At 47.0% G+C, this 27,838-nt stretch overlaps 1 protein-coding gene across 5 annotated transcripts; it reads left to right on the top strand.

The window, feature by feature from the left end:
- The first annotated feature begins 158 nt into the window (after window positions 1-158).
- Window positions 159-27,838, top strand: znf512b (zinc finger protein 512B). Of its 5 annotated transcripts, none has more exons than XM_084681060.1 (18): window positions 159-378; window positions 899-1,054; window positions 2,524-2,655; window positions 11,060-11,139; window positions 11,611-11,739; window positions 11,889-12,061; window positions 12,165-12,667; window positions 12,871-12,942; window positions 13,759-13,890; window positions 14,238-14,365; window positions 19,068-19,160; window positions 21,176-21,274; window positions 21,930-22,184; window positions 22,271-22,573; window positions 22,933-23,034; window positions 23,202-23,264; window positions 23,578-23,676; window positions 23,894-27,838. In XM_084681060.1, the coding sequence occupies exons 3-18, from the start codon at window positions 2,526-2,528 to the stop codon at window positions 24,227-24,229; spliced, it is 2,697 nt and encodes an 898-aa protein (XP_084537186.1). In that variant the 5' UTR covers window positions 159-378; window positions 899-1,054; window positions 2,524-2,525; the 3' UTR covers window positions 24,230-27,838. The 5 variants fall into 5 exon arrangements, with proteins under 5 accessions (XP_084537186.1, XP_084537184.1, XP_084537185.1 ...); XM_084681058.1 differs by having other exon boundaries at window positions 841-1,054; XM_084681059.1 differs by having other exon boundaries at window positions 159-441.

The raw sequence follows: 27,838 nt of genomic DNA, 5'->3' as shown, positions 1-27,838 counted from the left end.
CAGTATCATGCTCTGTAAAAATATGTTACCTGAAGCTGCCATTAACGAAATTATAATGGACCGAATGTAACGATAAGATTTAAATTATTAGTAAGGTTGATTTCAGGACTTCAGCCTAACCCTTTTCGTCATGAACGAACGCCGTTACGTCGGATGAGCCGCATGAAACGGTTTTGTATCAGGTTTATTAGGCAGAAACCCTAATAATATTTGCTCGATAAAAATAATAATAACGCGAGAGTTTGTAAGTTGCCTCAAGACTGTAGTTGCAACTGTCAAAGGTGGAGTGGATACGCGCATGACCCAACACACATTACAGTATTACTGTACACGGCTGCGAAGATAATATCCGTATAAAAAAAACGAAATAATCCCGAGGTAAGGAACCAGACACGGCACGGAAAGCGACCGAGATTGAAGGTTTCCGTTCCTTTTCCACCGGTTTGTTTCCTTTTACTCTAACCAACTCTCTTGCAGCTGTCGAAATTACTGCACTAAACATATTTTTGTGCCTCCCTTTAGCTCCAGCCAGCGCAAGGATTTTTTTTTACTCCTCCTTCGTATTAAAGTCGCCATTTTGCTTCACTGCCTATATAAACCTTCTTGTATTCTAATATTTTCTTCAAGGAGTCGGAGACATGTCTGTCTTTACTGCCTATTATTGATATTTCTTGAGTCTATATCAAGACGATTGAGCTTGAAGAAGTGTCTCGGGGTATACGTGTTAAAACAGGAGAGGGGGCAACTGGAGGCTTGGAATAAGGTGAAACTGTCCTGGATTATAAAATATTACATTTTCTTCTTTATCACACCCTCCTCTTCCTCTTCTCGGATTCACAGCGGGGATCAGCGCGTGGTTAACGGCTGTGACAACTGTCTGTCTGCCTTGAATCCCCAGTCTGACCGCACGCCAGGGCAGAACGAACGGCAGGTGTGATTGCCATGTAACATCGGCAAAGTCGCCTACCGCGCGAGGTGAAGCCTACTGCCTGACCCCCACGTGGGTGACCCAGGCCACCCGGCCGCTCGTGCAGGGTGACTCCAGATATTTAAGGTAGGTGTGGCCTTGTGGAAGTCAAAAAGGCGAGTCTAACGTATTCGTCTCAAAAATTGTAGTCGGGATATAACAGTAAGAGTAAAGTCAATAACTATACAATTTAAACAGTTTTAACAGCAGTTAGGCGACGCTTTTGGTTGTAGACTACTGTGCAGGTTGAATCGGGTTGCATAGAGCAGCAAGTCATGTGTTCTGTCATTTTCATGCACTTTGGTGTTTTGTGTGTAGTTGATACATTCCTGAAATAGCAAAGCTTTCTCAGTATTGACCTCCATTAAAAAGGTAACTCTCAGTCTGTTATAATTTTCTGACATATATCTAAAAGTTGCGTCTCAAATATACAGGGTTTATGAAATACATGAACAAATAAACAGTAATGTGAAGGCCTGCATCTAGTAGCAGGACAGCTGGACAACACTACTTAGCTCTGTCATCATGTGTCAGACATTTCTGCTCTCTCACACACGGATCACAGTGGTCCAACTGTAGTTGCAGTATGTGGGATAAACCATCTATAAACCATTCTATGTGAGAGCTCCACATTGTGCACTGTAATTGTATCATTGACAATATTTACGTATTTTACTTTTTGATACTAATGCTATCTGTGAAACTATATCTAACCATCAACACTCAATTTGCAATGCATATCATTGCATGTAAACAGATCCTGAGAGGCCTCAAATAAAAGAACCTTTGTGCGGTATTGTAATTAATTAGCAGAGTGACATGAATGTACGCTAAGAGAAAGCATGATGGTCTTGTAATCAATCCCACTTAGCATAATTAGCCATTGTCAGCCATAATCCATTAGGCTGTCCATACTAGGCCAAGCTGCCATGCTGGAGTGATGGCCAGACCCATGCCACAGACATGACTTAGTTATGGAGGCCCAGGATATAGCCTTAGCCCCTGGGTCTTACTGTGGTGGTAGATGCATTGGAATGTTGCTGTAAAGAGTCTTTCCATCCTGTAAAGAATGCAGTTTGATGACTGGAGCCGGCATGTGACTTGGCCAATGTGTGAGGGAAAGTCACTTGCATACTGCAAATGGCCTCAACGGACATTTAGTTTTTTTTTCACTTTTGTTCTCTCCCTTCCCCTCCCCTTCCCTCTTACACTCTCTTGCTCTCCCTTTCTCTTTCTCAATTATGACTAAATTACTCCCCTTCACTCTAATTGGAGGACTATAGAGTCTGTGTGTAACTGAACGTATTGATTTTCAAACGAGACATGGTGAAGGTCACACCCTCATTACAACTCAAGATGATGTGTTTGCGTTGACTGGTATAACCTCAAGCAACTATCCTGGCTGTAAGGAGCCACTCTGCTGTACCAGCTGGGACTTAGAACCACATTGGAAACAGGGATTGGTGGTGCAATGGATACAGGTGGTGTAGTCATTGATTGAGAGTCAGTGTTGCACAATGACACTAATGCATCTGTAATCTCGACCCTACCCTCAGACATGGAGACTTCTAGTGGCCCCAGACTAGGGAAGCTAACCACCGGGGGGTTGCCCAGGGGTCGCCCTCCTAAGCAGGCCCACGCCCAGGAGGCTGCCAGGACCACAGCAGGCCCGGAGAACAACAAACATGGTAAGTACCTCAGAACCACAGTGAAACCATAGAGAACCACACAGAAGTGCAGAACTACGGCAATAAAAGACAGAAACAACAATGTCAGTAGTTAGAAACGAGAGATCTGTTACAACTGTGAAAGTTTGTGTTGAGTTCTTTTTACTATGCTTGTTCTTCTGCATCCTCTGTGCAAGGTCTAGAGCCTAGATACACAGCAGCTGTTGTCAACTACTGTTGTCAATACAGCTACATTAAGATCCTGGAAATGATGGAACTTGGTGTAGAATGTCTCATCCACAGCACGAGTGAGAAATCCAAGCTAACTATTTGCATAGATTCAAGTGATAAAACAAGCCATATGGATTGAGAACAATACTTTATTTGTGAAGACTGCACAGTGGAATTTTTGTTCCAATCCAATAACCAAATTATCATCATGACTTCTTTTATGAAAGAAGGCAGACTTGGAACATTTTCCTGTTTTAATATGACCCAGTTGTTTTGCTTGCTAAAAGATGCTTACGCCAGCGCATTCCAGCTGTAGATGTTCCAGTTAATAGTCAACTTGGTGTGTAGGGTGGGAGATGTGTAGCCATTGTCTTTGTGTTTGTTTGTGTGTGTGTGTGTGTGCATTCATGCTTCTTGTTAGTTCTTACTGCAAGGGTGTGGGTGTGGGGGGAGGGTTTTCTCATGCGGTTAACTCTTTTCTAAATGTTATCTCTAAATGTACAGTAGAATGCACTTTGTTCGTCTACACAGTAAATTATTCTTTGGTGGATATATAGTAACAGTGACATACTCAATATTTGACTGACAGTTAGTCAGACTCTCTGAATCCACAGTTTTATAGATTTGGTCTTTATTACACACTAAACAGTGGCTTATAAATCAGTCAGGCTCAAATTAGTGTGCTAAGTTGTTACTGGGCTCCAGCCCTGGTTTTCTCCCAGCACTGAGAGCCAGTGTGAATACAGTTGGAGGGAGGGAGGGCTTGAAACACTAGTCAGGAGGAGGAGGAAGACAACACATTTGGCTGTAGCTGACGGGAGTGAGTAATGCCAGTGATATCCACACATGTGGCCTGTCTGTGTTGTTGGTGTCCTGCTGCAGGCCTACAGCTGGAGGCTGGCTGGGGTTTTTATAAGACTGAGTGGTTGGCTCTGTTCTGCTCTGCTCTGCTCTGCTCTGCTCTGCTCTGCTCTGTTCTGCCCTGCTCAGCTCTGTTCTGCCCTGCTCAGCTCTGTTCTGCTCAGCTCTGCTCTCTTTTTTCTCTTTTCTCTTTTCTCTTTTCTCTTTTCTCTCTCTCTCTCTCTCTCTCTCTCTCTCTCTCTCTCTCTCTCCCTCTCTCTCTCACTCTCTCAATGTGCAGGTTTTTAAGTGGTCATAAATGTATGTACATTGTGTGCATGTGTGTCTGTGTTTATGCAAGTGTTTTTGAGTGTTGAGCTCATTCTGGTTTTTATAGGTAGAGGGCTGGCTTCATCTTACAATACAGCTGGCCACCTGGGGTCTGTCTAGACTTACAGTAACAAGGTTAGATAGTGGGCCTCTCTCATCCCTTAAACTGGGTAACCTGCCTGGAGTCAGCCTTCAATGTATCTTAAATGTAGCTCACTTAAACCTGTGTGTGAAGCTGTACTCTCGAGTGCAGAGCTCTGGCTGTGCCAGGTGAACCTGTGCCCCCCACCCCCTCACAGCTCAACCCCCCCCAGGATGGAGGTGCAGCTGAAGGGTTAAGCAGGTGTCAGGAGATGAATGGATCCATAGACCCTCATTACACACTTAACTGGATTTCTATTGATGTTCCCCTCTGCAGCACACTGGTGCTCTTCTCTCCCAGGCTAGCCTAGAATACCTCAGCTTTCCCCATATACCAAAGATAGTCCTCTCATCCTCCCGAAGTGTTTACAGGTACCATAATTAAGGAGCTAGTCAGCAGCAATGTTCTACTTGAAGGTGATCATGAGGGGGATGCCAGAGAGCGTTCATCCCAGCCAGCCCGAGGTTACTGTAGCTCAGTGTGGACCTGGTGCTCTGCTGCCTCAGTCTGAGGCCAAGGCAGCTTGGATCCTTCCAGAAGCACCTGGGGGCTGGGACAACCTGCCGACCAGCCTGCACACTACTGCACTCCTTTCACCTGTCGCAGGAAACCCCCTTCTGTGACTGCTCTCTCCCTCCTGTAACTGCTCTCTCCCTCCTGTGACTGCTCTTTCCCTCCTGTGACTCCTCTCTCCCTCCTGTGACTGCTCTCTCCACTCCTGTGACTGCTCTCTGCACTCCTGTGACTGCTCTCTCCCTCCTGTGACTGCTCTCTCCACTCCTGTGACTGCTCTCTCCCTCCTGTGACTGCTCTCTGCACTCCTGTGACTGCTCTCTCCCTCCTGTGACTGCTCTCTGCACTCCTGTGACTGCTCTCTCCACTCCTGTGACTGCTCTCTGCACTCCTGTGACTGCTCTCTCCCTCCTGTGACTGCTCTCTCCCTCCTGTGACTGCTCTCTCCACTCCTGTGACTGCTCTCTGCACTCCTGTGACTGCTCTCTCCCTCCTGTGACTGCTCTCTCCACTCCTGTGACTGCTCTCTGCACTCCTGTGACTGCTCTCTCCCTCATGTGACTGCTCTCCCCCTCCTGTGACTGCTCTCTCCACTCCTGTGACTGCTCTCTCCCTCCTGTGACTGCTCTCTCCACTCCTGTGACTGCTCTCTGCACTCCTGTGACTGCTCTCTCCCTCCTGTGACTGCTCTCTCCACTCCTGTGACTGCTCTCTGCACTCCTGTGACTGCTCTCTCCCTCATGTGACTGCTCTCCCCCTCCTGTGACTGCTCTCTCCACTCCTGTGACTGCTCTCTCCCTCATGTGACTGCTCTCCCCCTCCTGTGACTGCTCTCTCCACTCCTGTGACTGCTCTCTCCCTCATGTGACTGCTCTCCCCCTCCTGATACTGCTCTCTCCACTCCTGTGACTGCTCTCTGCACTCCTGTGACTGCTCTCTCCCTCATGTGACTGCTCTCTCCCTCCTGTGACTGCTCTCTCCTCTCCTGTGACTGCTCTCTCCTCTCCTGTGACTGCTCTCTGCACTCCTGTGACTGCTCTCTCCCTCATGTGACTGCTCTTTCCCTCCTGTGACTGCTCTCTCTCTCCTGTGACTGCTCTCTCCACTCCTGTGACTGCTCTCTCCACTCCTGTGACTGCTCTCTGCACTCCTGTGACTGCTCTCTCTCTCCTGTGACTGCTCTCTCCACTCCTGTGACTGCTCTCTGCACTCCTGTGACTGCTCTCTGCACTCCTGTGATGTGGAGGATCAAGTTATCATCAAACAGCACTTAGTAGAAAACAGAGGGGGGCTTTCCATGGACTCCATTGTTGTCCCAGTTGTTTCTTTCTTACTTCTGCATGTAAACAGAGCCTGGGAATGGGCTTCCTGCTACAACTAGAGCAGCATGGCTTCTTACTGTACAGTGGTGTGGTTAAGCTGTCCCACTGCCAGGCTTGAGAGCTACTAGGAATGGCTGTGGTCAATCAGCATGTGTGTGTAAGTGTGTGAGTGAGTGAGTGAGTGAGTGTGTGTGTGTGTGTGTGTGTGCGTGCATATGCCCTATACATTTGTTTGTTTGGTAATGGAAGGGTTTCAGCCTCTTAAAATAATAGCAACACCAGAGCTACATTTCCGTTTCCAGGAGCTAGTTTCATATTTCTGGGCATGTTGTTTCTAAAAAGATGTACCAATACGGGTCCACCCACACAGCCCTCCCACCATCTTGCATTGTGGTAATAAAGCAGGGTATAAAGTGTTTGGCTGGGACCTTTGTTGATTTGCTGAGTGCTCTATGTGAAATGGTGCAGTACTCCACAGTGTCCCAGGAAGACAGCCTGGCCGTCTGGCGCTCCCTGCCTAGTGGAAGGGTTGGACCAGGGATGTGGCAGGCCCTGTCTATGTCAGCATGCAGAGGACTGGATACAGGAAAGGGCTCTCTGTGTGTTTGTTTGGGGAGGCCTGTGTGAATGTTTGCGTTTGAACGTTAGCACTTTATTTATATGTGATATAGGTGTGCCGTTCTCTTTCTCCCTCTCTCTGTCCTCTTTGTCACCCTCTGTCTCTCTTCCTCTATCTTCCTCTCTCCCTCTTCCCCTCACTCCCTGTCCTCTTCTCCCTCAGTACATAGAGACCTTGTGAGCAGCAGCACTGATTCAAAGGGCCGGCATTGTCTCTAACGTTCTCTCTGTCTCTCTCGATCACCCCTGTCCCTCCAAGGCAGTCGTCCTGGTGTTTATGTCCTGGGTCTCGGAAGCCCTTCTGTGGTGAGGATACAGGGCTACGATCAATAAGAGTTATAAATTGATAATGTTTGTTTTGAGGTGAAATTGAAGAGTTGTAAGTTTCTCTGCTGCTGGCGTGTGGCTATGGAAGCCTTTTGTCATCCTGTCACACCTTTAGTTGGCAGGCTAGATTTGTGATGTGGAGGTTGGGGGGTGGATGTGGAGGAGGGGAAAGCGGACTGTGTTTGTGAGTCACTGTCACTAAGGAGGACACTGCACAGTTGGAGCTAGCGCCCCATGTCTTCTTCTCAGAGGTGTGTGTGTGTGTGTCTGCATGCAAACTGTAGCTTTATTTTGTACAAACGCAGTATGGCAGTCCATATTCCGAGATACGATTCACAGTAAGACATGACTTTAAAGGTTCCATGTCGACTAGTGAGTGAGGGATCCTGTCACATGTGAACAGTCTGCCAGAGATGCAGTACTATGATTGGATGACAGCAAACAGCTTGGCTTTGGGCCAATTGGGCTGATATGCTCCAGAGCAGACATGTGTGCAAGTGGTGCTCGAGACACTGATATACTGTATGTTCTGGAATCAATGCAAGGCCTAGAATGCAGGACTGTGTAACTCTCCAGATAATGCAGCAGAAATGTGTGTGTTGGGTTTTCTGTTGATTCTGCTGTTTTAATTGCGGTTTAGCCTAGCTGGTAAACTGATACCCCCACCGTCGAGCTGTATAAGGTTTCTGGGCTCATAGGGAAAGTCCTGTTGTGCATGTTGTGCTTTTGAATGCAGAAGTAAATCTCTTTTGTGTGTGTGTGTGTGTGTCTGTGTGTATGAATGGGTGTGAGTGATACAGAGAGAAAAGGAAAACGAATGTGTCTGGGTTACCTTGAGTGTTTGTGTGTTTGTGTGTGTGTGTGTGTGTGAGAGAGAGAGCAGCAGGGTTTAAAGATGTTCCTCCTGTCTGCTTCCTACAGTTCATGTCTGGAGTCTGGCAGGAGTGGGAGAGATGGTAGAGAGAAGGGATTATGAAGACATATGCAGAGAGAGAAATGTGTGTGCCTTTGTGTGTGTGTGTGTGTGTCTGAGAGAGAGAGAGAGAGAGAGAGAGAGAGAGAGAGAGAGAGAGAGAGAGAGAGAGAGAGAGAGAGAGAGAGAGAGAGAGAGAGAGAGAGAGAGAGAGAGAGAGAGAGAGAGAGAGAGAGAGAGAGAGAGAGAGAGAGAGAGAGGATGAACAGGCTGAGGAGGGGAATACAATTAGAGAGAGAGGGAAAAAAGGAAGAGAGCAATAGAGTGAAAATATGTCGGAGTGAACAGTTTACAGTCGGAAAACAGTCAAATAAAGTTGACGGGTGAAAAAGTGTTGTCAGAGCCTGTAGAGAGAGGGAGAACCAGGAGGGGAGGGGAGTCAGGAAAATGGTGCCCAGCCAAACAGGGGAGGAAAAAAGAGGCAACTGTTGGGTCCAGCTGTTGCAGACACTCCAAGACTGTGATCCGCTTCAACAGACTCATGCTGAAACGCTGCTGCTCTAGGAGCGGTTGTATTAACATGGTATTCATTTACAGTAGATGTGTTTGTAGTCTGTGGTTCTGAGGTGTTTAACTCAAAGACCGTTGCGTTGACACAGAGCTATACTATCGGTCAGTTTTTCAAACCTTACAGAAGGAGACAAAGGCTCCTGTGTGTTAGGAGGAAAACAAATGACTGTTCTCTGCTACTGCGTGTGTCTGTGTGTTTGGGTGTGTGCATGTGTGTGTGTGTGTGTGTGTGTGTGTGTGTGTGTGTGTGTGTGTGTGTGTGTGTGTGTGTGTGTAAGGGAGACAGTCACAGGCGTAGCTAGGCAAGCTCAGGGGTTATTTGAGATCATTAAGCAGCTGGCAGCACTCCTGGGCCCTGCCTTATCTGCTAATTTCTTCACTTCTCTTTTCTCTTTTCTTGTATTTTGTTTTGTTCGTTCTCTTTTCCTTTTTAATTGTATTCTGTTATACTTCATCACTTCTCTTTATCCCTCATCTCATCTACTCTCTTCTCTTCTTTTTTGACATGAAAAAGTTTAATCAGTAATGATAAAAAAATATGTTGAGTGTGGATGAACAATATCGCATGAGTGCACTGTATGCTTGTGTGTTTGTGTGTTTTGGATGGTTGTGTACTGAAAAGAGGCCCAACAGTGGTAGCTAAGACAAGTGGATCTTATTCCCATAGCAACAGGAACATATCTTCCCCAAGAGCGGAATTCATTAATTATGCCTTTTTTAAGAGACCTTTATTTTCTGAGACAGGAATTAAAATGCACGCTCAATTTCCTCCTCAGCACAAGAGCTGCACTGTCTGACTGAATCACCTCTCCAGCTGCTACCCAGACATTTAATAGAGAAATGCTCATTTGCCTTGAGAATATTACAGTAACATGCTACCCTATAGACTCAGCCTTCTCCTCCCACAATTAACTGTTAGCAAAGTGATTGTGTGTGTGTGCTATTTTATATTTGTATGCTAAGTTATGCCCAAAGAATGTTAGCCAAGGTATCCCCATTACATTATCCTAATGTAGTGTTTGTGTATCTCTGTGTGTGTGCATGTAGTGTATTCATGTGCATGTCATGTGTGTATGCTTGTCTTTCATAAACCTTTTTATGATTACCTTTTGGTTTCCCATTCATCTTCAAGTTTATTATCATAAGGGAAAGCTAAAGATGTGTAATCCCTAAGCAGTGTTTGAGAACACACACACACACACACATACACACACACACACACACACACACACACACACACCCTTAGTAGACATGTCTGATGAGAGAGAGATGTTCAGAGCTGAAGGAAATCCTTTAGCTAACATGAGCTGTTTTCATATGAATAATGATTACATAAAGTCAATTCATTTATGATAGAAATCCTCTAACCTTTCCATAATCCCCTCAGTCAGAGGCAGACAGGCCCTGATCTAGACAGGAGCTGGTTTCCACCAGCCTGCAGCCCTGTGCTGTCTCCCTCTGACAGGTAGTACAGCACTGGAGGTGGAGGTGTCACCACGCTGACAGAGACACATACGCAGGTCATGTTGCTGGAACATCACATCGAGTCAGACATGAGTTGGAGAACACTGTCTGTTTCCTCTGCGGCTCAGACGCAACTGGCTGGATGCAACCAGCAGCAGCCCTGTTCTCCTCCATGTTGCTGTGGCCCGGCCAGCCCTGTCACATTACTGTAACGAACGCAGGAAGCTATAGCGCACGGCGACCGAGAGGGGCGGGGTCATGTTTGAGGATGGAAAGCAGCTGTAGTTCGCACTGCTGTTTAGATTGGAGCGCTCTCCTCTTCGCCCCCTCTTTTCCCCTCCTTCCGCCTGTCCTCTTAGCGCCCCCTTGCCTCTGTACCCTCCCCCAGCCCTCCCTCTCCCTCTCTGGGTAGGGGGCAGCGTAGCAGCAGTGATGTGGCAGCACAGAACAGTGGGGTGGAGGGACGCTGGAGCACAGATCTAATTGTAGCAGAGAAGGGAGCAATAATGAGGCAGCCTGTCCTCCTCACTCAGGGAGTGGGGGAACAAGAGCGCAAGTGGGATGTGAGAGAGCGAGAGGGAGTTGGGAGAGAGAAATAGCAGGGAATAGAAGAGCAAGTGAGAGAGAGATAATGTGCTAAAGGAGAGGGACTTGGTGAGAGGGAAGAAAAAAAAGTGACAAAGTGAAAGGGAGAGGGGTGGAGAGAGGGGGTGTGAATCAGGGAGAGCGTGTGAGAGTGAGAGAGAGGGGGAGAGATAAAGGGAGATTCCACAGCTATAGCAGGGTGTCCTCTCTGCGCTGTGTCAGAGGTTCGTAGGCAGTGGTGATTTATAGGTGATTTATTTTGCTCAGGGAATGGCCTTTACCCACACTGCTTCGCTCTGGCACAAACACAAACACACACACACAGCTGAGCACTATTACTTGCCAATAGTATAACTTGCCACCACAACTGGGCCTGAACTGCTTCTTTTTTTTTTTTACAATGTGCCAGCATTGTTCTGTTGTTAAGATCCCAACAACTATGTCAGACATTCCAGATCAAGTCAGATGAGAAGTGAAGTATTCAGCACAGGGGGACAGTGATAAATAAAAAAAGACTGACATATATACTGTGTTGTAAAACATCTCTTCTCTGTCTTGTCTCTGTGCCAGGCCCTCTGTGTGGTGAGCGGGTGGAGGGGAAGAAGAAGGGGCGTCCTCGAGCAGAAGTGCAGGAGCTCAGGAGCATCCCAGTGAGTACCTGATCACTCTCTCAAGTGTGTGGGTGTTGGCCCAGTCCTGCTCGAATGTGTGCTGCACATGCACAGTATCATGGATCTGCACCAGTCCAACAGTCTAGTCTTGACTATTGCAACGAGTGTTGTGTTTTCCAGTGTGTTTACTGCAACATGTTCCCTCTCCCTCTCTATTCTCTGTCTCTTTCTCTGCTTCTCTTTCTGTTTCTCTCTCACCCTCTGTCTCTCTGTCTGTCTGTCTGTCTGTCTCTCTCTCTCTTTCTCTCTTTCTCTCTTTCTTTCTTTCTTTCTTTCTTTCTTTCTTTCTTTCTTCCTTTCTTTCTTTCTTTCTTTCTTTCTTTCTTTCTTTCTTTCTTTCTTTCTTTCTTTCTTTCTTTCTTTCTTTCTTTCTTTCTTTCTTTCTCTCTCTCTCTCTCTCTCTGTCTCTCTCTCTCTCTCTTTCTCTCTATTTCTCTCTCACCTGTGCAGTCCCACATGATGGTTCAGTGGAAGGAGGAGTTTAAGAGGCGTTCCAGGGTAAAGTGCCCGAGCTCAGGCTGCTGGTTAGAGTTCCCCAGCATCTACGGCCTCAAGTACCACTACCAGCGCTGCCAGGGGGTACGACATGGCCCTCCCCTCCCCTCAACCCACCACAACCTCCAGCCCACTCCTCACCCGAACCCCCTCTCCTTCCCTCCCTCCTTTATCCAGAGGAATCCCATCCCCTGCTCATTCCCCTTTGTCTCTCCCTGCCTCCCCTGTGCCAGGCCCCCCTAGCAGAGAAGCTGAGTCACGGCTGTCCCTACTGCGAGGCTGTGTTTGCCACCAAGGTCCGCCTGCAGAAGCACAAGCTGTGGAACCACCCAGAGAGAGTCACCACAGAAACCAAGACAGAGTCCAAACTGCAGAAGAGTCCCATCAAGGCCACCCCCAAGAAAAGGTGACCTGCAGCCAGCCTCCCGTCACCTCCAGACAGCTGTTACACCTATCTCATCCCTTCTCACAGTTCAGCTCTTCAACTCTGTCGCTGTCTTCCTCTCCAGGCCTTTGGAGAACAGCCCGCCCTCGCCAGTGTTCTTCAAAGTGAAGAAGACCCATGAAATGTCCTCTCCCTCCCAGAACGGGGAGGTGGCCCCCCAGAGAGCAGAGAGGAAACAGCACACACACCCCTCACACACCTCACACCCCTCACACACCTCACACCCCTCACACACCTCACACCCCTCACACACCTCGCACACCTCGCACACCTCTCAAACCTCACACACTTCTCAAACCTCACACACCTCTCAAACCTCACACACTTCTCAAACCTCACACACTTCTCAAACCTCACACCCCTCACACACTTCTCAAACCTCACACACCTCACACACCTCACACACCTCACACACCTCACACTCACAGCAGGCTGCACTGCAGTACCAGACGCAGCAGCAGCTGTCGTCTTCGGACTCCTCCCCCGTCACCCCCGGTGGCAGCGAGAGCGAGGGGGGCAGCCTGCCCCCCCCCTTCACTGACGAGGACCCTGAGAGGATGAGGCACAGTAAGATTTCCATACCTGGAGGGTGACACATTACTGCACACAAGCATAGGTATACAACATTGTGCGACAAAGTGACAAAAGTGCCTGCTAAATGAACATAAATACTACACATTCTTAGTGAGTTAAGCTACTATGGAGCACTGTTAGGAACGAGTTGATGTGTGTTTGACCATGTCTTGATCTGTGTATTCTTCTTGAGCCAGGACGGAAGCAAAAAACCCCCAAGAAGTTCACTGGAGAGCAGCCTTCCATCTCAGGAACATTTGGATTAAAAGGTTTCTTTTCCATTTAGTTGCATCCGTGTTTTGACACAGTTTCTTTTGGACACTTTGATTATGCCTCATTTATATTGACTCATTACAGTAGGCTACATTAAGCTCCCTTTGATGATTCATCTAATCATCTGGAGGGGGACAAATGCACTCATAGTAGAAGTAGGGGGAACTATTTCAACACTGCAATGGGTACCATTAGGCATAGTGTGTGAGTGTGTATTAATCCCCCTGTGCAGGTGTTACAGATGGTAGTGGCCTGTTAATTGGGCAATACAGAGGTGTTTCATATCCTGCTAAAGTGTCAGTGACTCACACTCAACACCACACACCAGACATAATGTAGCACACCATACACACAAACACACATACATACGCACACACACACACACACACATACACAGACACACACAAACACAAACACTACTAGGATGTACATTTATTTCATTCACACTCAGCTAAATGATGACATTGTATACATTGACAAAGCACAATATGACACTGACACAGATGTTTGAACTCTCTTTGACCAAACGGGTTTTCTCTTTCCTGTTCCCTGAATGTTAGGTGAATACCTGTGTCTTTTCCAAAGTGCACAGTTTTTGTTAGAGAGCCATCATGTCCAAGGTGATTGAGAGAGTGAGATGGTCCACCAGACAAATGTTTCCCCTTGTACTCTTTTCTCCTGTGTTCTCTCCTGACAATCTGCTCTCTCTCTCTCTCTCTCTCTCTCTCTCTCTCTCTCTCTCTCTCTCTCTCTCTCTCTCTCTCTCTCTCTCTCTCTCTCTCTCTCTCTCTCTCTCTCTCTCTCTCTCTCAGGTATGACCAAGGTGGAGGAGAAGCTAAAGGCAGGCCGTGTGAAGAGGGCAGAAGGAGGTCTTCACAGTGAGGAGGCCCAGAGGAAGCCCTCAGCCTCGGCCTCCAGGAGGGACACCGCCCCCCTCGGCTCTGGTACACCACATGTCTAGTTTGCTCTGGTACACCACATGTCTAGTTTGCTCTGGTACACCACATGTCTAGTTTGCTCTGGTACACCACATGTCTAGTTTGCTCTGGTACACCACATGTCTAGTTTGCTCTGGTACACCACATGTCTAGTTTGCTCTGGTACACCACATGTCTAGTTTGCTCTGGTACACCACATGTCTAGTTTGCTATGGTACACCACATGTCTAGTTTGCTCAGGTACACCGCATGTCTAGTTTGCCCCTGATTCATTAAGCCAGACTGATTTCATTCCCCTCTCAAGCCTCAAACATCCATGTTACCATTTGATTAATTGACTGATTGGTTGGCAGGTCCTCCCCCCGATGTCCAGTGGCACCAGGCCATCTCAGAGCGTGGTCAGGTGGTCTGTCCCACCTGCTCCATCGTCACCAGGAAGACAGTGCCTGGACTCAAGAAGCACATGGAGATCTGCCAGAAGGTGAGAGGACCTCAGGTGTGGAGATTACAGTATGCTATACAGTGGTACCTCAGGTGTGGAGATTACAGTATGCTATACAGTGGTACCTCAGGTGTGGAGATTACAGTACGCTATACAGTGGTACCTCAGGTGTGGAGATTACAGTATGCTATACAGTGGTACCTCAGGTGTGGAGATTACAGTATGCTATACAGTGGTACCTCAGGTGTGGAGATTACAGTACGCTATACAGTGGTACCTCAGGTGTGGAGATTACAGTACGCTATACAGTGGTACCTCAGGTGTGGAGATTACAGTACGCTATACAGTGGTACCTCAGGTGTGGAGATTACAGTATGCTATACAGTGGTACCTCAGGTGTGGAGATTACAGTATGCTATACAGTGGTACCTCAGGTGTGGAGATTACAGTATGCTATACAGTGGTACCTCAGGTGTGGAGATTACAGTATGCTATACAGTGGTACCTCAGGTGTGGAGATTACAGTATGCTATACAGTGGTACCTCAGGTGTGGAGATTACAGTACGCTATACAGTGGTACCTCAGGTGTGGAGATTACAGTATGCTATACAGTGGTACCTCAGGTGTGGAGATTACAGTATGCTATACAGTGGTACCTCAGGTGTGGAGATTACAGTATGCTATACAGTGGTACCTCAGGTGTGGAGATTACAGTATGCTATACAGTGGTACCTCAGGTGTGGAGATTACAGTACGCTATACAGTGGTGCCTCTGGTTTGGAGATTACAGAACAGTATACAGTGGTACCCTTAGGTGTGGAGATTACAGTACAGTATACAGTGGTACCCTTAGGTGTGGAGGTTACAGTACAGTATATAGTGGTACCCTTAGGTGTGGAGATTACAGTACAGTATACAATGGTACCTCAGGTTTGGAGATTACAGTACAGTATACAGTGGTACCCTTAGGTGTGGAGGTTACAGTACAGTATACAGTGGTACCCTTAGGTGTGGAGATTACAGTACAGTATACAATGGTACCTCAGGTTTGGAGGTTACAGTACAGTATACAGTGGTACCTCAGGGGTGCAAATTACAGTACAGTATACAGTGGCTGGCTGCCACGTAGCATCATCCACTGTGACAGCTTCAAGACATCTGCATTTCATTTAAGTAAAAAGGAAATAGTGTTTCCCACTCTGTTGAATTTCCTAAACCGCCATACATAAGTTAACACTCACCCTAAATCCTATTCCATATGTTGTCACTGTTTCATTTTAGATTGAGTGGTTCATCTGTTTTCTATTCAGTGCCACTTACACAATAGTGAAGAATGTAATGGTCCTGGCCTCTATTTTAACTTAACTTACCATATGTTACAAAGGGAGTTTTGCAAATGTATTACAAATGGTCTTGTCATCGCTAAATCTGTTGCTACTGAACACTACTTTTCCAAATTCATCCCAAATCCCTCTTTATGTCAGTATAAAGCAGGCTGGTATTCTGAGTGTCCAGTTGAATGTGTTGAGGGTGTGTGTTCCTTCTCACCTGTTGTCATGAGCTCCAGCCCCTCCCCCTGGCTGGGTGTTGTGGCCTTCTGGATAACCGTCACCTCAGCTCCAGGGACGGGAATGACTCAGGCATGCTACTAGACACCTCTCTCTGAGGACCCCTAGCGGTCACTCTGCCAGAGGAGAAATCAATACCCTTAGACAGAGGGTATTGATTGGAAATCTGGGCAAAGAATACTGTGGTTGCATTTTAATAGTCTGAAGCTGCTTCTTCCCCCTGGTGCCCTCTAAAGTACCTTGTGTGCTCTGATCTGAAAGACAAGGAAAGTGGTGTGGAGGACAGCTTGTAGAACGTATGGTGTTCTATTGTTCCTTGTATGGGTGTGATGGAGACGGAGGAGAGGGGATGAGTCAATGGGTCATTGGAGAGTGTATCAATATCAGGTGGATGTGAATCAGCAGTAAAAACTCCTCTGATTGGTTCTTAGGTCAGATCTGTTAGTGCCTTTCTAGGCTCCTTATTAAAAGGAGAGGGTTTTAATGAAGCCTTGGCCCAGCGGTCTGTAGGACTCTATAAAATTGACAGTGCTGCCATTACACAGTGATAGAACCAGCTCATTAGATCAGGGTCACTTACAGGAAAAAACACCTTCTCCTCCAGATCAATACTGTAGCACTGGGCCTCTCTTTGGGAGGGCCTCTCTCTGGTAGGGCCTCTGTCTGGTAGAGCCTCTCTCTGGTAGGGCCTCTCTCTGGTAGAGCCTCTCTCTGGTAGGGCCTCTCTCTGGTAGAGCCTCTCTCTGGGAGGGCCTGTCTCTGGTAGAGCCTCTCTCTGGTAGGGCCTCTCTCTGGGAAGGCCTCTCAGACTCCTGCATGCTCTCCTGTAATCAATCATTGTTGTACCTGTCAGACAGTAGCCACTGTTTTGAAGATGTTCAGATAAAGATCACCATCAGGAGAAGTTGGGGCAGAAAGCAGACTTTGTCTGACCTCTCTGTGAACTCGTCTTGTCATCTACCGCTTATCTGGGGGTCGGGTCGCGGGGGCAGCAACCTAAGCAGGGAGGCCCAGACTTCCCTCTCCCCAGCCACTTCCACCAGTTCTTCCTGGGGGACCCAGAGGCGTTCCCAGGCCAGCCGAGAGACATAGTCCCTCCAGCGTGTCCTGGGTCTTCCCCAGGGTCTCTTCCCAGTGGAGGAGCAGCGGTTCTACTCTGAGCCCCTCCCGGATGACCAAGCTTCTTACCCTATCTCTAAGGGAGAGCCCGGACACCCTGCGGAGAAAGCAAATGTTGTCCGCTTGTATTCGCGATCTCATTCTTTCGGTCACTACCCATAGTTCGTGACCATAGGTGAGGGTAGGAACGTAGATTGACTGGTAAATAGAGAGCTTCGCCTTTCAACTCAGCTCCTTCACCACGACGGACCGAAGCAGAGCCTGCATCACTGCGGACACCGCACCGATCTGCCTGTCGTTCTCGCGCTCCATTCTTCCCTCACTTGTGAACAAGACCCCAAGATACTTGAACTCCTCCGCTTGGGTCATAATCTCCTCCCCGACCTGGAGGTCGCACTCCACCCTTTTCCGGTCGATAACCATGGCCTCAGATTTGGAGGTGCTGATTCGCATCCCAGCCGCTTCACATTCGCTTGCGAACCGCTCCAGTGAGAGCTGAAGGTCGCGGCCCAATGAAGCCAACAGGACCACATCATCTGCAAAAAGCAGCGACCCGATCCTGAGGTCACCAAACCAGACCCCCTCAACGCCCTGGCTTCGCCTAGAAATTCTGTCAATATAAGTAATGAACAAAAGTTCAACTTACTACCGGCAATGCGGACCAAACTCTGGCACCGGTCGTACAGGGACCGGACAGCCCCAATCAGGGAATCTGGTACCTCATACTCTCGCACCCCCCACATGAGCCCCCGAGGGACACGGTCCCCCTTTTTAAAGAGGGCAACCACCACGCCGGTCTGACAGTCCAGAGGCACTGTCCCCGATGTCCACCCGATGTTGCAGAGTCGTGTCAACCAAGACAGCCCTACAACATCTAGAGCCTTAAGGAACTCCAGGCGGACCTCATCCACCCCAGGGGCCCTGCCACCGCAGAGCTTTTCAACTACCTCGGCGACCTCAGCCCCAGAGATAGATGTCCCCAAACTCTGCCTCCACGTCGGAAAGTGTGTTGGTGGAATTGAGGAGGTCTTCGAAGTATTCCTTCCACCGATCCAGGACGTCCCATCCCCACCGTACACAGTGTTGACAGAGCACTGCTTCCCCCTCCTGAGTCGCCGGATGGTGGTCCAGAACCTTTTTGAAGCCGTTCGGAAGTCATTCTCCATGGCCTTGCCGAACTCCTCCCATGCCTGGGTTTTTGCCTCCGCGACCGCCAAAGCCGCGTTCCGCTTGGCCTGCCGGTACACATCAGCTGCTTATGGAGTCCCACCAACCAATAAGGTCCCATAGGCCGCCTTCTTCAGCTTGACGGCATCCCTCACCTCCGGAGTCCACCACCGGGTTCGAGGGTTACCACCGCGACATGCACCGACCGCCTTACGGTCGCAGCTCCAGTCAGCCGCTTCAATAATGGAGGCCCGGAACATGGCCCATTCGAACTCAATGTCCCCCCCCCCCCCCCCGAGACATGATCAAAGCCCTCCGTGAGGTGGGAGTTGAAGCTCCTTCTGACAGAGGGTTCTGCCAGCCGTTCCCAGCAGACCCTCACATTACGAGGCCTGCCAGGCCTGACCGGTGTCCTTCCCCACCATCGAAGCCAACTCACCACCAGGTGGTGATCAGTTGACAGCTCCGTCCCTCTCCTCACCCGAGTGTCCAAGACATGGCCCCAAGTCCGACGAAGAAGGGAAGAGGGTCCCACGTTGTCTCTTCGGGCTGTGCCCAACCGGGCCCCATGGGAAAAGGCCCGGCCACCAGGCGCTCGCCATCGAGCCCCACCCCCGGGCCTGGCTCCAGGGGGGGGTCCCGGTGACAGGCAGGGGGCAGGGGCAACTGAGAACCATTGTTGTTTTTCTTCATGGTAGGTTTTTGAACCACGCTTTGTCTGGTCCTTTGCCTGGAACCTGTTTGCCTTGGGTAACCATACCAGGGGCATAAAGCCCCCGACAACATAGCTTCCAAGATCACTAGGACATGCAAACCCCTCCACCGCGGTAAGGTGGTGACTCAGGGAGGGGCACTCTGTGACCTGTGTGACCTTTCACCCCTACAGCTCCAAGACGCCCTGAAGTGCCAACAGTGCCAGAAACAGTTCAGGTCCAAGGCCGGTCTCAACTACCACACGATGGCTGAACACAGCATCAAGGTACTCACACACACACAAATGTAAACACACTCATACATTCACACATGGTTGGCTGTCTGTAGTTGGGACTGCAGTTGTCTGCCAATTGTGGACAGGTGAAAGGTCTTGATGTTGACCCATTAACATTGACTTTTATATCTAGTCCAGGGTCTGATTTAGGACAGGGTCTATGTGGGTCAGATGGGTCCAGTTTCAATACTGACACACTGACCCCAGTCCCCAGTAGAGGGATTCTACCAGCAGACACCAGAGCTGGCTGGGTTCAGACTCAGTCTGCAGACCAACATAAAGAGAAAGCTCCAGAGAGCCGCAGGCCTGCTGCTGGCTGTGTGGTCCTGCAGACAGAAGCACCATGAGAGGCTTCTTCAGCCATCCTCTCCAGGGTGATGCTCTTTGGCACAGATGAACACGTGATTGATATGCTTGTCAAGGGCGTTTTCCTCTTCTATTGGAAGCTGTGTATAATCTGCAGCAAGGAGCTTCATTAGGATATTAACATGCCTCTCCTGCATTAGCTTGATGCTTCTCTAATGAAGATGGTTGAATTATTCACCATTGGCTGTTTCAAAAGTATCATGAAAGATTAATGGACTTGCGTTGACCAAACTCGAGTTTGTTTTGTGTGCGTGTTCATGCGTAAGAGTGTGTGTGGATGTGTGTGCTTGAGAGTCTGTGTGTGTTTGTACTATCAAACAGTAGCAGATATCGTTATGGAGATGATTTATGTTGTATGTAGAGGTGAAAAAGCTGTTGGAGATATCTCATTTTTCTTCAGTCTGGGCTTATTGTCCTATGGGCTTATTGTCCTATGACCTTACTGGCTGCTCTGCTGGCTTGCAGTAGAGGATACACAACAGTGTGCGTTCTAGAACCATAGTCACCAAGCCTGTATGAATACTGACCCACCCAGAACTGCTGGATTAAATTGTTTTGGGATTAAAATAAATTTTCTTGCCAGCCATTTGAAAGTCTAGACCTCAAAAAAATCTTCCTTCATTTTGGGAAACAAAGTTTAATCAAGGCTGGTTGTCCTTTAACCACCGTACTCAGAGGTGTTATTGCTGCTAATCTGTGCCCAGTGTGTCCTCTAGTCACATGGTCGAGCCTCAGTGCAGCGTGGGAAACCTCAGCAGGATGACAGAAGGACAGAGGTCACCTGCTGGGTTTGACCTTGCTGCCACCGACTCTTCTATGATACCCCTCTCTTCTATCTCTCACTACCCCAACCTCTGTCCTTTTCCATCGCTCTTTCCTTGAATCATTCTCCCCATGTGCATCTCTCCCATGTCTCTTTCTCTCACTCTTTCAGTCTCTTACATATTCTCTCTCTGCCCCAACTCTTTCTCCCTCCCTTTATCTCTCTCTCCTATTTATCTCTGGCACTATCTCTGGTTTACTCTTTCTCCACTTTATTCCCCTACTTATGCGCTTTCTCTTGCTGATAAAGATTTAAAAATACATGTTTGTGTTTTTTTTCATGCCTAGCTAAATGAAAGGCTGCTGGAAGTGTCTGTTCTGTTGCCTGCGGGTCTGAGCGTGACATGATTTACTTTGGGTAGAGAGGGTCCTCTGGGCTGCTATCTCATCTCTTCCTTACACACTACCGTTGCATCTCAATGATCTGGAGTGCTTTCCTCCCCATCTCCTTTCTGCTGTCTGCACTGATATGCAAACATACCAGGAGAGGAGGCCAGCAGAGCATATTGAGATCCAGCCAGGGATCACCCCTTTCTCTGTACCTCCCTCCTCCCTTGTGTTCCCCCTGGCAACCCTGTCAGCTGTTATTCTGATCAGAGTTGGTGTTTGGCACTGGTAAATGCCTCAGTGAAAACATTAGTTTGACAGTTGTCATAAACATGCCTTGAGTAAGAGCCTCACCATGAAACCATTTAATGATTCTGGCACGTTGTGCATCATAGATGGTAAACACATTTTTGGGAGCTGGGTCTTTAGTAGGGAGGGGGAGGTGTTTTGTGGGGACACACTGGTGCAACGCTGTGTTTGTTCCCCCTCAGCCCTCGGGGAGTGAAGGCCAGACGGGGGACGAGCAGGAGGAGAGAGAGAGGCTGCGCAGAGTGCTCAAACAGATGGGTCGAATCAAGTGTCCTAGTGAGGTATGTACTCTCCTCCTTTTCTGTCTTTTCTCCTCCCTCTCTCTCTGTCTTTCTCTCTTCTCTTTTTAATCTCTCTCTTTACTGTAACCTCTCTTTCTCTTTCTGTCCCATTCTCCACTAGCCCCCTCTTTACCTTTTATCTACAGTATTTTTAGTTTAGTTTTTTTACTTGATTTTTTTTATCTTTCTCTCTGCCAGCCAGTTTTGCCAATTACCCCCCCCCCCCCCTCTCTACCTTATGTCTCCTGTCTTTCCATTTCTCACCGCATCTCATCCACTAAACCATTCTGTCCCTCTCTTCGTCTTTTACACTCTCTCTTCTTCTCTCCTTACTTTCATTTCCCTCTCTCTTGTCATGATGCCCAAGCCCACATCAACACTCTGTTTCCAATTACTCACGCTCTAGTGCAAAAAAAATGACAGGGAGGAGAAGAGAGAGGCTGAAAACAGACTCTCAGAAAGACACTTCATCATACTTCATAATCACCATTTTCGTCTCCTCGATGTCTTTCAACCACAAAAAATACAAAGATCGTTTTCCAGATTTTGCCTTCACATTTTGCTGTGTTCCACTAACCTGATTTCCAAATGAACGTGTCTCCTTATTTTCCATGTTATCCCCCCACCACACACACACACACACACACACACACAGGGTTGCTCGGCCCACTTCTCCAGCCTGATGGGCTACCAGTACCACCAGAAGCGTTGTGGCAGAGAGCTGTCTGAGGAGGACAAGCCTGTGTTCCTTTGTCAGCACTGTGGCAAGACCTACCGCTCCAAGGCAGGCAAGGACTACCATCTCCGCAACGAACACCCTTCAACCACAGCCACCACCAGCACCACCCCTTCCACGGCCACGCCCACCACCAATAACAACGCCACCTCCAACAGCACAGGCAGAGACAGGGTAAGAAGCCCACAGGGTTCAGGCTGGGACTGGCTGGAGAGCTTCTCCTCCAGGGCCCTGACCGCTGTGCTCTCCCTGTCCTCCAGGTAAGCCCAGAGGAGGCTGCGCTGGCGGGAAGAAGAGAGCCCAGCCAGACGGAGAGGAGGGAGGAATGGCCACAGAGGCCTGCTGGGCGAGGGAAGGAGCGAGACAGGGAGAGGGAGAGGGGAAGAGAAAGGGAAGGTGAGGGTCTGGGGGAGGACTTTGAGCGGACCCCCAGTGGCAGGGTGCGCCGGCGGTCTGCCCAGGTAGCAGTGTTCCACCTCCAGGAGATAGCAGAGGACGAGCTGGCCAAGGACTGGGGAACCAAGCGTCGCATCAAAGATGACCTGGTACCAGACAGCAAGAGGGTAAGCTCCGACAGAGACCAAACACACATACATGTGCACGCGCACACACACACATCAAAGGCAACCTCTCAGTAGACATAAAGGTGAATAACACACAAACACACACACACAAATATTAAAACAAATATCCCAGCACCACCTGGTCCTTGACATCAAAGAGAGGTTGGATTTTATCAGGAGAATGACAAACACACACGAATGCACACACACACACACACACACAATCTTATTTATTTACACACCATGAACCACATCAGAGAAAACTTATCAACATCATAGCTTGACTAGGGTAAACATATGGCATGCAACATGCACACACACATGTACATTTATATATTTCCCCTTAACTCTCCATCCAGCTGAACTACACACGGCCCGGCCTTCCCAACTTCAGTCCCAAACTGCTAGAGGATTGGAAGAATGAGGTCAAGGAGAAGGGCTTCATATGCTGCACCAACGGAGTAAGACCTCCAACCAACTGGTTGGATTGTAACTATGCATTTGATGTTAAACACACACACACACACACACTGCCACACTGTTCAGAGTGCAGTGAATTATACTAATGAGAACATTGAAAATGAGGATAGTACAGTAGTGGCTAAGTTCTTATTCCTCTCCGTTTTAGAGCTGTGAAGCTGTCTACTCCAGTGTGTCTGGACTAAAAGCCCACTTAGCAAACTGTAACAAGGTATGGTCCACAACGACATGCAGGTTTCACCTGACTGATTCCACTGATGTTGCCGTCCTGTCCTACCGAAGCTCCCACCCCTTTATCCTGTACAGATTGGAAAATGCTTTTTGGCTAAGAGCAATACTGGAGATGCACTGCTTAACTTATCAGAGGGCATACAACAGTCACCACATCACCAGGATGAACAGATAGTGTGTCGGTTTATGGAAAGGATCTAGAATCATGGGACATGACATCAGAGCAGTGTGTTTTGATGCCCTCTCGTCTTTGTTGTGTTGGCATCACCTGGGTGTGTTTCTGCCTGCTGCAGGGAGGGGGCGATGTGGGGAAGTACACCTGTTTGATCTGCCAGAAGGAGTTCAGCTCAGAGAGTGGTGTCAAGTATCACATCAGCAAGACACACTCACAGGTGGGTCAGGAACACTTTCACTTACATACTGTACACTGGTAAGTGTAAATCCAAAACCAGTAAGTATATTTTCTACTATGGTATGTGTGCACTTCACCCACCCACAACTCAGTTTGTTCCATATACACCTACTAACCTCTGCCTTTGTTCTTTTTACCCATTGTTGCCTGTGCCCTCTCTTTCTCTCCCTCTCCATTTCCCCTGTTCTGCCTCTCAGAACTGGTTCCGGGCTGCAAGTCACATGGTCATCACAAATAAGGCCAAAACTCCAGAGAGCAATGGAATCGAGATGGAGGTGAAGAACGGAGCCACTGCCGGCAAGAAGAGAGGCCGCAAGCCCAAAGAGCGCCCCCCTGAGGTAGCTGTTCAAACAAAGACTCCCCCCAGCACCACCCAAAACTCAACATCTACCCTCACTCATGCCTCCACCCCAACACAGACCTCCACTCAGACCTTGGCCTCCACAGACAGGGGGAGCCCCACACTGAACAGACACCCCAACCCGCCTGCCACTAGGCGGGGTAAACCCAAGAAGGTGACCCCTTCAGAGTAGGTTGGCTCCCAGTGAGCCAGGGGCCCGGAATCTATTAGCAATGCTCCAGTAAGCTCAAAGACATTACATACTGTAAGACACAAGGATTGGGGACAGAGAAGGAAACTAAAACCACCCTAAACAAGCTAACCAATAAGTTCATGTGTTTCATTTCACTCTGACCTTTGCGTTTAAACTATGTATGGTTTCTGTGTCTACTAGCATATCCGGACATTCAAAAGTATTCATTATTTCTCTTCATTCCATTGTTAAGGTGATTTGTTTTCCTCTACTCATGTCTGGGGTTAGCTGTAATCAAAGTTAAAATCCCGATTTCTTTATGAATAACATATTTGAAGCAAAAGTAGTATTTCAATTGACTTTAGCGTAATTCTCTCTACATGTATGTAGGTTCATGTTGTGTTTGAGAGGTTTTACCAGGATATTTAATTAGCATGGTGAGGTCATTTACTGATAGTGTTTTTTTTCCACGGATATAATGTACTGTGTATATATACAATATCTATATCTATATCTCTATCTCTATATATAAATATAATCAAAGCTATTTCCAAGACAGGAAAGTCTAACTGAATCTTGACTCATTTGCTATGTTTTTCCTCATTGTTATTTTTCATTGTGGCAGCTGGAAGTTTAAGTAGAAAACCTTTAGCAAACAGTCTGCCACTGTGCAATATTATGTTGTTTTTGTTGTTCTTTGTTGGCCTTATTTTTTCTTTGCCTTTCTGTTAACAGACATGAAACTTTAACAAAGTGTGGTACTTCAAAAGCTTATCTGTGCATTGTGCCCTGGATTTATAGCTAAAATGTTTGAAACTTTGGCTGAAACTAGGATTTTGTTTTTTATATTATCATATTCACCGAAATCTCTTGGGAGCATCTTAACATGATTGTGTGAGACTGCATCCAATTTCACATTGGTGATTATTCATGAGGCACAAGATGTACACTTAGGGTTGTTTAACGTGTGTCAATAGAATATCCACAAAATAAGTGTATGTATGCTAGCACATTACCCAGAATGGCACTAGTACACATGGAAAAGTTCCAATCCTTTATTCAACATTAACTGCTTATTTCTGTCTTTGGAATAGTACCCACTGTAATGACTAAATAATGAATATGTAGTGGAGAGGAGGGTGTGCAGCACAATCAACTAAGTTACCACAATTTTGAACTTAAGGTTGAAGTTAAGCGTGAAAAAGTCAAAGATGCTTTTGCTTTTGAGTTGGTAAAAGAGAGCAAATGTCTTTTATAAAAAGTTTAAGGATGATAATCTTTTAACAAAAAACAAACAAAGCTAATGAAGATTTAGATGTTATTACGTGTATTGACCTACACCTGGTCGTTAAAATGCTAATGTCTTGCACTTTAAACCCAAACCTCTTGCCAGTCCCCTTATGTCCTTTTGCACTTAACAAGCACTGCTAATCTTTCACCCCTACCTTTCATTCAGTGCCCCCTTGGTGTAGATTTAGGATCAGTCTGTCCAAGCATAACCCTCAGCCTGGGGGGTCATAACCCCTAACTGAAAACAGCAGCAGTGTCTCCAGAAATCCAGAAATAAGCATTGAGGTTTCTATGTCCCATTTTCAAACCAAGACCTGTGTTGAATTTGGAACTGATAGGACCACCTCACTCAATACACTAAGCCATAATGGTCCTTAGAAATGCAACACATCGGAGGCTGTTGGACTCGTCTTTACTAGTTTAGATTAAAGAAAATAGAAAAATGTAGTTTAATTTATGATAAAAAGCTACTGTGTGCAATCAGAGAATTCATATTTTAGCTATGGTACATTCTTAAAGTAGATACTTGAATCCACCAACAAATTCTTATAGTAATAATTTGATCATAATGATAAATTCCATAAAATGTTTGATTTATATTTGCAATGTATATCCATTAATCAAAATAATCTCCTGGATGAAAATGACAGATCAGATCTATTTTATAATCTCTCGTGTATATTACCTAGTTAAAGCTTTGAATGTGTACATAGATGTGACTTGAGAGGAGAATTAAGTATGTTAGAATATGAAGGGTGCTTCACATGAAGGGTGCTTCACCTGCTTCTCTACCTTAGGGACTGCTGAAGAGAGAGATCATGCTGTTCAGTTTGTCCTCCGGATCCTCTGGCCTCAGCCTCCCTCCAGACAGGCCCTGTCATGAACAAAGGGGCCTTATTCTCTGTCATTCCAATCAGATGTCGGTGTCACCATTTTCCACAGGATGCATCCACACAGTCAGGAATCATTCAGATTGAACTCTGTTTAAGATAAATTGAGGGAGGGGGCTCAGAGTGCTATTGGCTCTCTTATGATGACATCTTTCTTTCTGTCTCTTGCTACTTGCTACTCTTGCCTTGAATTCCTTGTGTCCAGGTTGGATGGCTGGTCTACAAACAATAGACAAGTGATAACTGGTACTTTGAGCTTATCAGTATGAGTTCTCCTTGTGAGCTCTGGGTTAGAGATGGAGGTTGGAAGATCAAGCACCTTGATAATGGCTGGATGTCAAGAACAGTAAGAGATCCTAGTCATGTGTTGAATTTAACACAGTTTGAATTCATGAGTTGCTTGTCACTTGTTTGATTGGTTTGTCATATTGAACGTTGTTTATCCAGCAAGCTTTGGTGTTGCAATAGGATAGTTTAGCACTGCTTACCATGGTGAATGTTTCATATTTGATCTTGCCCTTTACTATCTGTCTTCCTAGATCATGTGGAAAACACATATCCTGCAGTGCCAGCTAACTGCACCAATATGTTTAGAGTACAGCAATACACCATATTTTGTTGGTTTTGTTGGCTTGCTAATATTTCAATATAGAGTTATTTCTAAATTTAATGGCACTTTTTCACACCCCATACCTTTGTTTGCTTTGATAATGTTTTTTTTCTGAAATCAAAAAAGTACAAAAACATTAGATTTGTAGTACATAAACAATATGTCATGTGTTGACACTGTTGTTTTAACAATTTTGATGATGCACATTAATATTAATTGAGATTTTCAGAATACATGGACAAACAAATTGAGAGTGTCCTTTAATATCTACTCAACATGGGACTGGGAAGTGTGTGTGTGTGTGTTTGTTTCTGTATTTAGTGCACTTACTATCCCATGAAATAGGCTTGAATTAGGAGTGTTGTAGGAGCTTTCTAGTGACCTGGGCTGTGTGTGGTGTGACTTTTGTACCTGGGGAGTCCATAGGCAGATGTGTCTTCCCTTTTTCAGCAATGTTCCTTCCCCTTCTGAAGGTCTGTGTTCTGGATTTCAACGGGCTTCTGATGTCTCTTATTTTGAAAATGTACTGTTTTGCAATACAATATAATCAGATTTTTATGTCACCTAAAATGAACTGTAAAATGAGACCCTCCCATTCAACAGAAATGTGGGTTAAACTGTTAGTATTTGGAAACTAGGAAGAAAATAGAGTAAGAACCTAGGTGACATGATGTCTGGGCTGAGGTGACATGAAGTTATTTATCTAAGAAGGGAGGCGCCACTCCTTCTCTGATTCTGAACTGTTACAATTTTTCCAAATTGTTGTATTACCTGTGCATTATTATCCCTCAACTAATGAATTAAAATGTTGTTGACTAA

This window comes from Hypomesus nipponensis, chromosome 18, assembly GCF_054491055.1.
Source record: "Hypomesus nipponensis isolate SF chromosome 18, ASM5449105v1, whole genome shotgun sequence".
Taxonomy (NCBI): domain Eukaryota; kingdom Metazoa; phylum Chordata; class Actinopteri; order Osmeriformes; family Osmeridae; genus Hypomesus; species Hypomesus nipponensis.
The sequence above is the reverse complement of the archived record's forward strand: the minus strand, read 5'-3'. Positions and strand labels throughout refer to the sequence as shown.

Bases quoted from the DNA above. Each gene is read 5' to 3' on its own strand.
- znf512b (XM_084681060.1), top strand. From the start codon at position 2,526: ATGGAGACTTCTAGTGGCCCCAGACTAGGGAAGCTAACCACCGGGGGG. The intron at 19,161-21,175 runs GTACTCACACAC...GTTCCCCCTCAG, and splicing joins TGGCTGAACACAGCATCAAG to CCCTCGGGGAGTGAAGGCCA. The intron at 23,677-23,893 runs GTGGGTCAGGAA...TCTGCCTCTCAG, and splicing joins TCAGCAAGACACACTCACAG to AACTGGTTCCGGGCTGCAAG.